Source organism: Ictalurus furcatus, chromosome 28 (genome assembly GCF_023375685.1).
Source record: "Ictalurus furcatus strain D&B chromosome 28, Billie_1.0, whole genome shotgun sequence".
Classification (NCBI taxonomy): Eukaryota; Metazoa; Chordata; class Actinopteri; order Siluriformes; family Ictaluridae; genus Ictalurus; species Ictalurus furcatus.
In genome coordinates this window covers 4,917,864-4,931,019 of record NC_071282.1, presented here as the reverse complement: position 1 = coordinate 4,931,019, position 13,156 = coordinate 4,917,864, and the positions used below count along the sequence as shown (strand labels likewise).

The window sequence follows — 13,156 nt, the reverse complement described above, 5'->3', positions numbered from 1 at the left end:
TACTCTTGAAGATAGCAGCGTGCTATACTGTGTGCGTCAGCTCTATTGTAAAACTGAAGAAAGTCTGAGCATCAAACATCCTGGTTGAGACATTTGGGTAAAGGGGGAAAAAAAATGTGCATGTCACTTTTGGCTTAACTATTCCTTTAATTTAACATTGTACGGTCCGTAATAAATAAAGCCTATTAGGAAAATGACCTACAGAAATTGGCCATATTAGAAAACCTACCACAGGTGCACTTTTAGTTACATAATGACTGTTGCTAGGCAATTTGTCAGTCTAGACATGTTATTGTTTGCTCTGGTGGTAAGAGTGTATCAGGTGCACCAGGAGTATCCAAACACCTCAATCTCACTGCAAATAGTCCCGCAACCTAAAATAATAAACAACGGGGTGGTTACAACAATGATTCCATAACAATGCCCCCCAATTGTTTGATTCCTTACATAACATTATTTCACATTTCTTGATCATGCTATACACCAGCACACATACACTCACCATCCACTTTATTAGGAACACCTCTACATCTGCATGTTTATGCAGTTATCCAATCAGCTAATCATCTGGCAGCAGCCCAATCTATAAGATCATGCTTCAACTAAATGTTCACATCAAACATCAGAATGGTGAAAAAGCGTCGCATTTGTGACTTTAACCGTGGCGTGGATGTTGGTACCAGACGGGCTGGTTTGAGTATTTCACAAACTGCTGATCTCCTGGGATTTTCACACACAACAGTCTCTAGTGTTTACACAGAATGGTATAAAATAAAATAAAATAAAAAATATCATGTGCGTGGATGGTCTGAAGGCTGAAACACCCCTTGATGTGAGAGATCAGAGGAGAATGACCAGACTGGTCTGAGCTGACAGGAAGTCTATTGTAACTCAAATAAACACTCTTTTCAACTGTGGTGAGCAGAAAAGCATCGTAGAATACACAAAACATCGAAGCTTGAGGTGGATGGGCTACAACACAGGTTCGTCTCCTGTCAGAGTGAACAAGAATTCGAATGCTATCATGGGCACAGGCTCACCCAAACTGGACAGGTGAATATTTTTTCTTCTTCTTCTAATCTTCAACTGTTCATTTTCGATGAGTCTGTGCCCATGCTAACGTCACATTCCTGTTCTTGGCTGACAGGAGTGGAACCCGTTGTGGTTTTCTGCTGTTGTAACCCATCAGTTTTGTGCATGTTGAGATGCTTTTCTGCTCACCACGGTTGTAAAGAGCAATTATATGAGTTACTATATCCATCCTGGCAGCTCGAATGAATCTGGAAGCTATTTCAACCCACAGAACTGTCACTTACACACTGCTCTTCATTTTTCGCACTATTCTGTACAAACTATAGAGAATGTTGTGTGAGAAAATCCCAGGAGATCAGCGGTTTCTGAAATACTCGAAGTAGCCCGTCTGGCACCAACATCCACGCCACGATCAGAGCCACAGAGATCATGTTTTTCCTTTCATCCTGATGTTTGATGTGAACATTACCTAAAGCTCTTGACCTGTATCTGCATGTTTGTTTGTTTTTTTGCATTGCTCTGCTGCCATATGATTGGCTGATTAAATTGCTGCATGAATGCGCAGGTGTTCCTAATAAAGTGGATGGTGAGTGTACAATCAAAGTCAGAAAATCCACGAAAAGCTCAAGAGCTCTTCTTCAGGTAGACCGACACAAGCAGCCACTGATTTCCTTATTGACCAAAAACCTAATTAGTTCCACCCCGATGGCTATGAAGTGCACGCGCCATCTCCAATGCACCGCTACACCCATAGAAAACCTCGGCTTCAAGGCAAATCTAGCGTTCTTTTCGTTCTCGTCGTTCCTCTAATGGACATTTCATTGTGTGACTTGCTTTGATCTTACATAACAGAAAAGTCATTTTCTTTCCATAACTGTAATGGCAAAAAAATCGGCTTCTGACATGGTCTGTGCTTTTTATGATATATAGGAAGGACCCAACCGAACCATAATCATGACACGTGATGGCGCTCATTTTTCTAGGTTGATTTTTATTCAGCGAAGCGTGTGCCTACAGTCATTTACAAACAGCACAGAAACAATGGGATTGTATTCTAAGGGACTGGTCAGCAGTTAGGACATTTACAATCATGCATTAAGACGTGAAAGGATTGCAATGGCATCACGCACTTGTGAAGAGCAACCTATGTTAAGGGAATAAAGATAGAATTCAAACTTGGGAATTGTGTAATGGATACATTTCACTCAAAGGTAAACAAGGGGACAGATCAATATGATCCAAAAAAAACAAACAAAAAAAACAGGGAGCATTCAGAAAACCCATTACACATTTCCACTGCACCAAGAAAATATCCAACAGAACCTTTATAACTTTACCCTCCACGCTTTTTCCTTTTTTTAAACAACTTTTCTAAACTAACCTACCTTTTTTTGGAGTCGCGTTAAAAGTGATTTGAATTAAAAACTCCAGTTTTATGATGATAGAAACGTAGCAATGTGTTTATATTAAGCAATACATAAAAAAAAAAAGAAAAAAGAAACACCTTAAATATGAAGTATTGCTTTTCTGACACACATCCTTTTTATATAGCGGAATTAATCTTAACTAAACTGGCGAACTGGTGTTTGGTTTTCTAATGAAAAACCAAATCAACAACACCACCAAAAAAAAAAAAAAAACCCCAACAACTAAGCAACACTAAAGTATGTCTAAATCTGAAAACACGTTTATTTGACCTGTTATTTGTTTATGAAACTAATTTATCGAAATATTGTTATGTTTAGTTCTGGTGTTTGAAGTGGGGCGTGCTGTTTCCATGGATGATTAATGCAAAGGCACGTTAGTGGTTCGACAGCACGTGTTTGTGAACGGCCAGTGATAAAGACGAGACCAAATGAAAAAGGGTGCTTTTGTTAGATGAAGGCAAAATCAGAAACACGTCAACTCAAAATGGTTCTTCATATGCTTGTTGCTGATTGGGCACAGGGTATGAGTGTGACTATTACTATTAAGGGAAAAAAACTCCAGTTTATCCAGTTAGTCTAGCAAAAAATAATTAAAACGTGACATTACTTAAGTTGTTCTAGGGAAGAATACGTTCTTCTGAAAAACGCTGCTTCCTTTAGGCGAGTCCTCAGCGTACACATATTAATGCCATGCAACGTTAACAGCATAAATAAAAACCCTAGATGAACGCCCTTGATAAAATTAAACTCGGGAAAAAACCCATCAGTAGATTCATTTAGACTCGTATTTTCCGATTACCGTTTTCCGGGCCTCTCGGGCCGATGAGCCAATCTGTAGCCAATCAATGTTGATATGCTGCTGATTTGTGGTTGTGTTTTAGCTTTGGTTAATGCGTTTTGCACTTACAGGCCTCCGCCCTGGCGCTTTCTAAAGATGAGTAAACATCTGGAAAAAGCAAAAAAGGTCGGGCATTAATCCTGACTCGTAAGCAAAATTAAACGGACGTTAAGACGATCTACTGTGAGAGCAGGTGAAAAGAAAAATGAAGCAGCGAGGCAGAAGCAAAAGCTGTGGAAACCGTCATACACGTGAATCTTCCTCTTTCTAATTGATGTTAATCGTTGACATTTTCTACACGGGTGATTAATTGAATAATTGCACTGTCGGATGTGAGAACACAAACATGGACGATGATGTGTAACAGAATGATATCGCATTTCCTATGTGGAATTAGGCAACAGGCAAAAAGGTTTAAAACACAAGTGTGTGATATGTAACGCACAACAGGAAAGAATTTCTGAAGTATAAAAATGTAAGCTATTTCATGTCCAGATAAAATGAAGCAATAATGTTTGAGGTAATAGATTACACATGATACAACTACGTGGTTTTTTTTTTTTGTTTTTTTTACATCACATTTTAAATAAGTGTAATTGTACGTGTGATTTCCATGAATGCTGTACATTCATTTAGTCTACCTGTACGTGAACCACCGTGAAAATCCGAGGTGAGATGAATCGGTCCTAATGAATCTGAGAATCCATCAACGACGGCTCTTTCCACGTCAGTGTTGACCGGAGCATCGTCCAGCCAAATCCTAAAGAAGAAATGTGTTCTGTCTTTCAGGCCTTGGAATCTTTTTTTGTTTTGTTTTTTCCTTTTATTGAATGACCCTTGCACCTACTGGCATCTAGGTAGCACACATACACGCTTTAAATGTACAACAAAAAAAGGCAAAAATCAGTGTAAAAAATAATAAATCTAGTTTAGAAATCATCGCCTCGCGGTCTACTGGCTTTCCAGGCCATTCTCTAGACACTAGTCTATCTGAAATCTGATCATGCCACCAAACAAGCTTGAAAAAAGAAAACACAGTCAGTAACGCTATGGACAATTATCATTAGGAATAAGAGAGTGGGATATTCTGTGTGCGACCGACAAAAAAAGGTGCTGGGAAAAAAAATAATCAGGCGTGATGTTTGAATGATAATACACATAAGTTCTGTCTCTTTTCTTCACATATTTTGTGGCACAGGGGGAAGGGGGGTAGTTTAGGCAAAGTGCTTCCGTACTGAATATAAGGGTCCTACAAGCATTTACACAGTAGATACAGGCACTTGAAAGTCTTTGGTTGGAGTGACCCAACATTGCAGAGATTCGCATCACAGTTTGTCGTCACCTTCCTCCTGGGTTCAATAGGCGACAAGTTGTTTGTTTGTTTTTTTTTCCATTCCTAGCCCCTCCTCCACTTCCGATATGGTTCATTCCAGTCTGACGCTGAACGAGTTCAGTCCATATATTCACCTAGGATCGTTCTTATCCCTCTGACAAAGCTACCTGAAAAACACAGCGTAAGCATGTAAAAATCGTACAATATCAATATTCTACAAATCAAGGGGTGTGCTGTTACACGAAAATCATCCACGACGGTCGGGGCCTTTCACGAAGCGGATTTTACTGTTTAAACGCTTTAAAGAGGTTTATTCCATCAAAATACTCAAAAGCGTGTATAAAATGGTGTCGCACTAGAGTAACTGATAGATGAAGTGTAGTTCAGCGAAGCCACAGGTTCACTCGGTGCAATACACTCAGTGCATTTTTCTTTTTTGAAAACCCAAACGTTTTGCACGTCGAAAAAAGGGCCAGTTCGGCTACCGCCCGAATTCAGTCCCTACCATACACCTCAGCTGTGAGCTTAGCAAGCCATATAAATTGTTTATTCACCCGTTAAAATTTAGCACAGTGATACTGCCGAGCGCGGCCTTCCCAGGCTAGCCAGTTAATGCGGATCAGGCAAGGGCAGAGCAATTTGTGTGGTTCTGGGGCATTTGCATCTGTCAGAGTGGCTGTTTTACATAATGAACACCTTCTGACCAAACAAATTCATCATCATTCATACACACAGACTGAACAGCTGAATTCAACAAATAAATTACACAGACAGGTATATCAGTGATGTTCTATATGAGGTCGTTTTTTTGTTTGTTTGTTTAAATTTTATTACAAATCTAGGAAAAGGACATATCAAACCTTTTCTGGACAGAAATCCGGGTTGTTCTGTCTTACTTTGCCAGGTCTACCTTTAATGACTGCATAGCAGAACATTGTAATCACCATCACAAACAGAAAGTAACTGGTGTGCATTAGGTGCAGGTTGATGAGAGAGCGATCGTCCTAGAAAGGCAGAAAGAGGAGTCTTACAGCTCAAGAACACTTGAGAAGAAACTCAAGCCAGTTAAGTTAGTCACACAAATTGGCTAAAGTCCATTGTAACCTCATGCCATTAAAGTACTTTGCTGGAATCCTATTACATGGTTATGCAATTGCTTTCTCTGGAAACTGCATAAACAATAATTGAACTAGCACCAAGACATATCCATAGGACGGGAAGAGAAAATCGAGACTCACTTCTGGCACGATGACTGTGAGTTTAGGGTTCAGAGTGTGGTACACCTTCCCGACGGCGCCTTTGTAACACCAAAAAGGGTTGTAGTCTTGTGTGTACTTGGTGTCCGAGTCCCGCGCTGTGGTGAAGATCTTGTACCAGGATGTTGCGTTGCTGTACGTCTCCGGAACACAGTGAGGCGGTTGCCTGGAGGACAAAACGATGTTTGGTTGGAAACTTGAAATCCAAAAACACTAAATTCCAACATCAAATCCTTTTCACAACTGCACAGTGGTATCGGTTTATACACTCTTCAGGTTTAGCTTAATGTTTTTGAGGATCTAGCTACTTTCAACCTACACTTAACTGACCTAAGCCCTAAGCGTTGTATACTTGAATGATTACTGGAATGTGAAAAAAACGTATAATGAACCTATAACCAGTATCGCACGATTGTTAGTGACAGCTAACAACCTGCAGGCATCTCTTGTGTTCATGAGAGCTTATCGTGGAGGAAATCTCTGCTCTTCCTGAAAATAACACTGCTATCAGTTTCAACAAAATGAAACCTGGACATTCCAGAGAGCTACAAGAACAATGTGTGGTACAAAGAACACAACAACACTAACTAACTTGCAGCGTTAAATCCTCATCAAAAACTGTGAAGCATGGTGGTGGGTGGGCGCAAGGTGGCTTAGAGGTTAGCACGTTCGCCTCACACCTCCAGGGTTGGGGGTTTGATTCCCAATGTGACCCTGTATGTGCAGAGTTTGCATGTTCTCCCCGTGCTGTGGGGGTTCCCTCCGGGTACTCCAGTTTCCTCCCCCAGTCCACAGACATGCATGGTAGGCTGACTGGCATGTCTAAAGTGTCTGTAGTATATGTGATTGTGCCCTGCGATGGATTGGCAGCCTGTCCAGGGTGTACCCCACCTTGTGCCCGATGCTCCCTGGGATAGGCTCCAGGTTCCCCGTGACCCTGACAAGGATAAGCGCTATAGAAGATGGATGGATGGTGGTGGGTGTATAAACACAGACACCATGTGTGTCTGTGTGCTATCGTCACCGTGTTGTGGTGATCACTGCAGTTATACTCCTGACCTCAGTCTCACTTTAAAAGATGTGGTACAGAAGAATGGGTCAAAATACCTTCAGCACATATACAAAATGCTTTTCGACCATTAATCTTGACGGTCTAAATCATTTTGTTCAATGAAAATGACACTGTGGTTGTGCGTGATTGTCAAAAGGGCATACTGATAGGAAAATAAATAAATAAATAAATAAATAAATAAATAAGCAGTTTGCTGATTACAGCTTTTTATTTATGAAAGAACAGCACATGATTTTATTTTTCCTTAATGGTTTATGGTTGCATTTAACCTTGTGGAGCATCCTCGGCACAAGTTAGTTCCTGTTATAATAAGACAGGACAAATGCAGCTTATTACAGAGATATTGCAAAATAGCAAGGTCTTTTTGCTTTGTCTGAAAACTTAAAATGTTATTTGTTTATTTAATTATTTATTTTAAAATCTCTGGCTGTTACAAAGTTCAGACACTGGAGACTTGTTATATGTGAAAAAACAACACACACAAAAAAACCTGTTTATGTATGTTCAGTAGTATTTAGCACTATTGTGTTAAAAGGACCAACCTTACCATCACAAAGACTAGTATCTCCTTTTTGTTTAACTTAGACCTGGATATTGACAGACAACATGGGTAGAGCCTCGGCTGTTCAACGTACACCCGACTGACAAGATATCACTGAATCAACGGTGTAAAACTGTGTCAATATTTGAAGGCAACGATGCCGATCCACAGGATAAATACAAGTTCGGAACTTACACTGTGACGGGGAAGATGTTACTGACGGCAGTAACGGTCATGCAGGTGCTAAAGACCACCTGCTCGCAACGTCCGTGCAGGACGCAGTCGTCCGAGTTCCAGGATGCAGGCAGGGTGAAAGTAATGTTCATTTCTTCGTGAGCTTCCCTGCCTACAACCACAACACACACACACACACACAAATACATGCACGTAGACATAATCAAAAGCTCCATATAGGCAGAACACATCCCTCACTGTTGCTTTAGCGGCTCTGCATTTGGCTGAAGAACAAAAAATAACATGCAGAAATGATTCGGTCCGAATTTAATGTAACCGACGCTTCCAGTAAGAACGCTATTCTGTTCCCCACACACACACACACACACACACACACACAGACACACAGTCACACACACACAGACAGACTGACACACACAGACAGACAGACACACACAGACAGACAGACACACACAGACAGACAGACAGACACACACAGACAGACAGACACACACAGGTCTGTTACCACTCATTAACAAGACCACACTGCTTAAACAATAAAACCATTCTTCAGTTTGCGATGTCACCTGAGTAACACATTATTAATAGTACCTAGAACGAAAGAAAAAAAAAAATCAATAACCACCTAGCTCAAACACTTTTTTTCTTTGTTTATTAATATGCAGGATTAGGCGCAAACAATTTCCTGTTTTCCTTCTGACCGCTTAAGAAGAAGCCAATATACGGGCTGGGATTGGAGCCAAATTTGTCTTTATAGCGTCTTGTAAAAGGAATGTAAATGTCTCTGTATATTTCCATTCTCTAGTATAACAACACGACCTGAGAGAAAAACAACAGCCGTGGCATATTATCAGTTTCATTCTACGCTTCAAGAACAGAATTTCTTATCAAAATAGGGAATAAAAAAACAACAGGGAAAAAACACAGTACACACAGCCTTAAAAGCTTTACCACACACTTACCAGCCAGGCCAACCTGATGGCCCATCACGGTGGAGTACAGGTGGGTGATGTTGCGCGAGTAACCGCCGAACGGCTTCAGAGGATCCAGGGTGAGAGTAATGGTGACGGAGATGTTAATAGGACCTGGGTCCTCCAGCAGCAATGGCGCTTGAGTGCTGGTGCGTGACTGGCTACTCGTCACCGTGCTCTCCGGTGTCGTCGACTCGTTCAGGCCATGCTTGAGTGTCTCGTTCTCCGAGATGCAGAAGTCCAGCTCGTTAAAACGTAGCAGAAAGGTGTTCCAGTCCTAAAGAGTGTGCAGATCATTGGTTCGTTGATGTACTGAAACATTCAACCGTTACTGATATCCCCATTTCCCCATTTAAAAGGTAAAAGGGAATTTTGGGCAGCGTTTCACCCACTCATGTCCATATGGTAGAAGAAAGACTTTTAAAGTTCCATTTCAGAGGACTTTCCCTACGTTTAAACTACTGACATAATCTGACAGGACAGAAAGTACCATTGTGAAAGAATGTTGTGCAGAGTACAAATCGCTAGCCAAATACTGCTCAATTTTAGACCTCAGAAAGTCCCTTCCACACTTATTTATATTTATATTATATTATATTTATATTTATATTTATATATATTATAAATATATATGTATATTTAGTCTGTCCACAGTTTTTCCCAGTTGAAATGACTAACTGTACCAATTATGGGGATTAATACAAAGTGCTGGAACCCAGTTGTTTTTCTGTTTAGGGGCCCAAGCACTAGAACCCTATTTTTTTACTTCTTGTTATTATTCTTTTTTGCCCTAAAACTAATCATGCAGAAAAAAATGTAAATTGTAAGCACACAGTTAGATTTTTCTTTTCTCCATTTGATCTACAGGGTGTCCCAAAAGTCTCAATACATAGGGGAACTTAATACTTTTTTGCAAAATGTCTTCCAATTAAAAAAAATAAATAAAATACTTTTACAGTCTCTGTATGTTTTTTTTTTCCAGATAGCCTTTAAGAATGCCTTTGACAAAAGAATAACTCACTGAAATCATTCTCACGGCTGGATCGGGAACCTGTTGCGAGGGACTTTTATGGGATACGTAGGAAGCGCACACTACACAGCTGCCAAACTTATTAACAAATTCAAAGAGACTGGAAGTGTTGCGGACCGACCGAGAAGTGGACATCCACGAACATCCACTGACGAAGGATGAACCGACGTGGTGTGTATGGAGACTTTTGGGACACCCTGTAGCTCTACGGTCTCTTTTGTGTTCCATGTAACTTGGCAAGAACTGGCGATTGTAAGATCCGCGAAGGGTGCTTGGACCCCGCGGATCACCGCATGAAACTATATTTTATTATAATTAACACTTAAAAGTCATTGTATGATCATGATACTCGTTGGTGCAATAGCTGGACCGTAACCACCCAATTGCGGTTAAAAATCCAGTAAACACTGTCACATGCACAGTGTTTTGAGTTATGACGAGTCATGTCAACACAATGATGTTCTGCGTTTGCTTTTCACGCTACCCAACAAGACAGGCTCGAGTAGACGTGCATTCTTCGAAACTGAAAAATACTGTAATCATTTTGAAAATGGTTCTGTAATTAATGTTTTCACCGTTGTTGATTATAGGCGAGTTATATAGTGTGGGTTGGAAGTGTACTGAATGATAACTCTTAATTCTGGCTTACTGATTAGACTACTATATGACGTAACCCAACATCCACTTATCTGCCAAGTCAATATTAACCGGGAAGATAACTTGTATTTTATACCGTCTGTACTGTAAAAATGCACAGAGATTAAAAGCAATTGGATATGCTTGTGTTGAAGTCCATATCTGTGAGAGTTGAAAACTGGGCCTCATGGGGTTTTTTTTTACCCAAATTGCAAGAGTGCATTTAAAAACAAAAAACAAAAAAGCAAGCACCCCGTACCTCTGTCATTTCAGGCGATTTAATTTCCTTGATCTTGAAGAAATATCCGACCGTGAGGAACGTAATGGCCACGGCGCTTACACTGACCATAAATATGACCAGCGGTGGACGGTTGCTTATGTAGGTCTTCAGGTTCTCCAGAGGGTTTAGCAAGAACACCTGCATACAGAAAAAGGCCAGTCTAGAACTGAACATTTAGGCAACATGCCACAACAAACCTTTATATGATCATTGCTTCAGACATAATTATGTAAGGAATAAAACAAGCAGGGTTGCACTCATTGGAAAATAACCAATGATGACCTGGTGTGATGTGGCCCTATGCAAAGTGAGGATTCTGTAGAGTTCAATCTTCCTACCAATTGAATTCAATCTTCCTACCAATTCCTACAAAAAAAAAACCAAAACAAAAAAAACCTAGTGGATGCTAGCCTAATGCAGTTTACTTTGCATAGGCAAAACGCTCCTGGCATGTTACTCCAGTAGCTTTCAAATATTAATCATGCCAAAAATAGCAGGTTTCCAATGCATTACCCTCTCTAGACTTTCTACACATGTAATTCAGTCATCGTTCTTGGCTCAGCCTCACGGAAAGCAAAATCACTCATGGAGCTGTCAGTCATAAAATGCATGATGCACATATCCCGCTAGCATATTATTACGATGTAGTGGGAAAATTCTGCTTAGCACAGTCATTACATATTAAGTATGGCTCAAGGATTCATAATCTTTGGCAAGTTGGTAAACAAAATCAAAAGAAAACTGATCATTTAAAATAATTTTAAAGAAGCTTAAGGATGTTGTTTAGAGCAAGCATATGAAAATCTGGGTAAGCTCGAGCTGCTGTCTTGGCATGTTCTGCACATCTCCATGTGGTTTTCCTTCAGGTTCTCTGGTTCCCTCCAAAATTCTCTTCACCGGTAGGTGGACTCTAAATTTCCACTCAGCTCCGGATCCACCAACAACAGACACTGAACTGATGGGACTACATTCAGGCTAGGTTGTCAATTGAGTAGATTGAATTTCTGGTGAAAGTCTCCATGAAACTGGTGCAAGAGCCACGATGTGATTCCATATGTTGATGTATTTTGTAATGAAGAGTGACGGTGCGTCTAAGTGCTGGATTGTTTTACTCCGACAATAGATTTCGAGATATGCCACACCCCCAGGGAATCTAAACAAACCTGACAGGAACTTGGCGAACAAAGGTAAATACAGACAACAGCGTAGAGTTGTCTGTGGAGGACTTCACGACAACGCCTTCACCCATGGCTGTTGACTTTATCCTGAAGACGATATCCAAGATGACGGGATGTTGAGTGTTTTTTGGAGTTATGCCATACATGTTTGAGCTCAGAAACATCTAAGGTAGCAAGACAATCCAGCGGTGAAGAACTCAAAGTTGGTTAAACACTCCTCTGAAAAGCATCTCTCGTCACATAACCGACAACTCTCACAGGTTCAACCAAACTCGCACCTCTTTCAAATGAGTAAACTTCAACCACTTTTCCCCTCAACTAAGAGACGGTCGTAAAAGCGAAGAGTGTCTGGGAAAACGCACAGCCAAAAACTCACCAACGAACCATGTTTTGCCGCTCAAGATCCACCCACAGCGTTTGATTGGATGGACAAAAGACTAGTACAGGATGAGTCGTCAAAAAAAATTAACCGTTTTAAAATTAACCAAGTGATGAACTATAAAATTACAACAAGACTATCTCTCTCTCATATATTATACTATATCAAAAGTTAGCCAGGCTCAAGCAAACTGAGCCACATATATAATCAAAAACAAAACATTTTTTATTTAATAAATAAGTAAATTATAATGATGCGGTTTGGTTATAATTTGTTGAAGGGGTTTATTGATGTTTAAGCCAAGAAATATTGAGCAATCCAGCTAGAAAGTGCTCTGAGTGTCGTCCAGCTGCATCAACACACAGGAACACAGGATGACAAGCAGCTACGCAGCTAGTCACTTACACTAGTGTTTACTACCCACTGTGTTTTTAATAGATAACCTACATGCTTTCAACATACCTCAGTGTTGTGAAAATGTTCACTACATCCAAAATAAACTGCTTTTCTGTTAAATTAGCGGCTTGCTAACTTAACATTACGACTTGTCTGGATTAATGTTACCTAGCTTTAAATAATACCGGCGGATAGAAAACAAAGGTTAACGTTAGACAGCTGTAGTATAGTAGGAAATTGGGGGGGGTGGACCTGTACATTTAACAAAGTGTTTAGGTTTCTATCTGACCAGGTTTGCTTGGAAGCGTCAACTCACCATTTTGGGGTCAGTGTTTGTACAGCTGAAGATAGGTCGCGCGCAGGCTAACAGGCTAGCTTCAGGTTCGCTTCAGACGAAGAAGTAAGCACGCGCGCTGCAGGACAGGTACATGAGCGGCTCGCGCTCTTTCCCATCATTGAGATTTCCCTTGAGATGTAAAAAGCTCGAGGCAAATTCCCTTCTAATATACAATAAACATCTGGAACACTCCAGACAGCTAGCCTAGCCCTCGAACTACGACAGAGAGCTCGACGCTGCAAGGTTGCCAAGTCT

At 40.5% G+C, this 13,156-nt stretch overlaps 1 protein-coding gene across 1 annotated transcript; it reads right to left on the bottom strand.

Annotated features, from left to right (window-relative positions):
* Positions 1-4,095: 4,095 nt before the first annotated feature.
* On the bottom strand, positions 4,096-13,156 carry tmem248 (transmembrane protein 248). Its single transcript, XM_053618236.1, has 7 exons — positions 12,881-13,156; positions 10,591-10,749; positions 8,657-8,942; positions 7,695-7,845; positions 5,869-6,052; positions 5,491-5,634; positions 4,096-4,797 (listed from the first exon to the last, which is right to left on the bottom strand). The coding sequence occupies exons 1-7, from the start codon at positions 12,881-12,883 to the stop codon at positions 4,777-4,779; spliced, it is 948 nt and encodes a 315-aa protein (XP_053474211.1). The 5' UTR covers positions 12,884-13,156; the 3' UTR covers positions 4,096-4,776.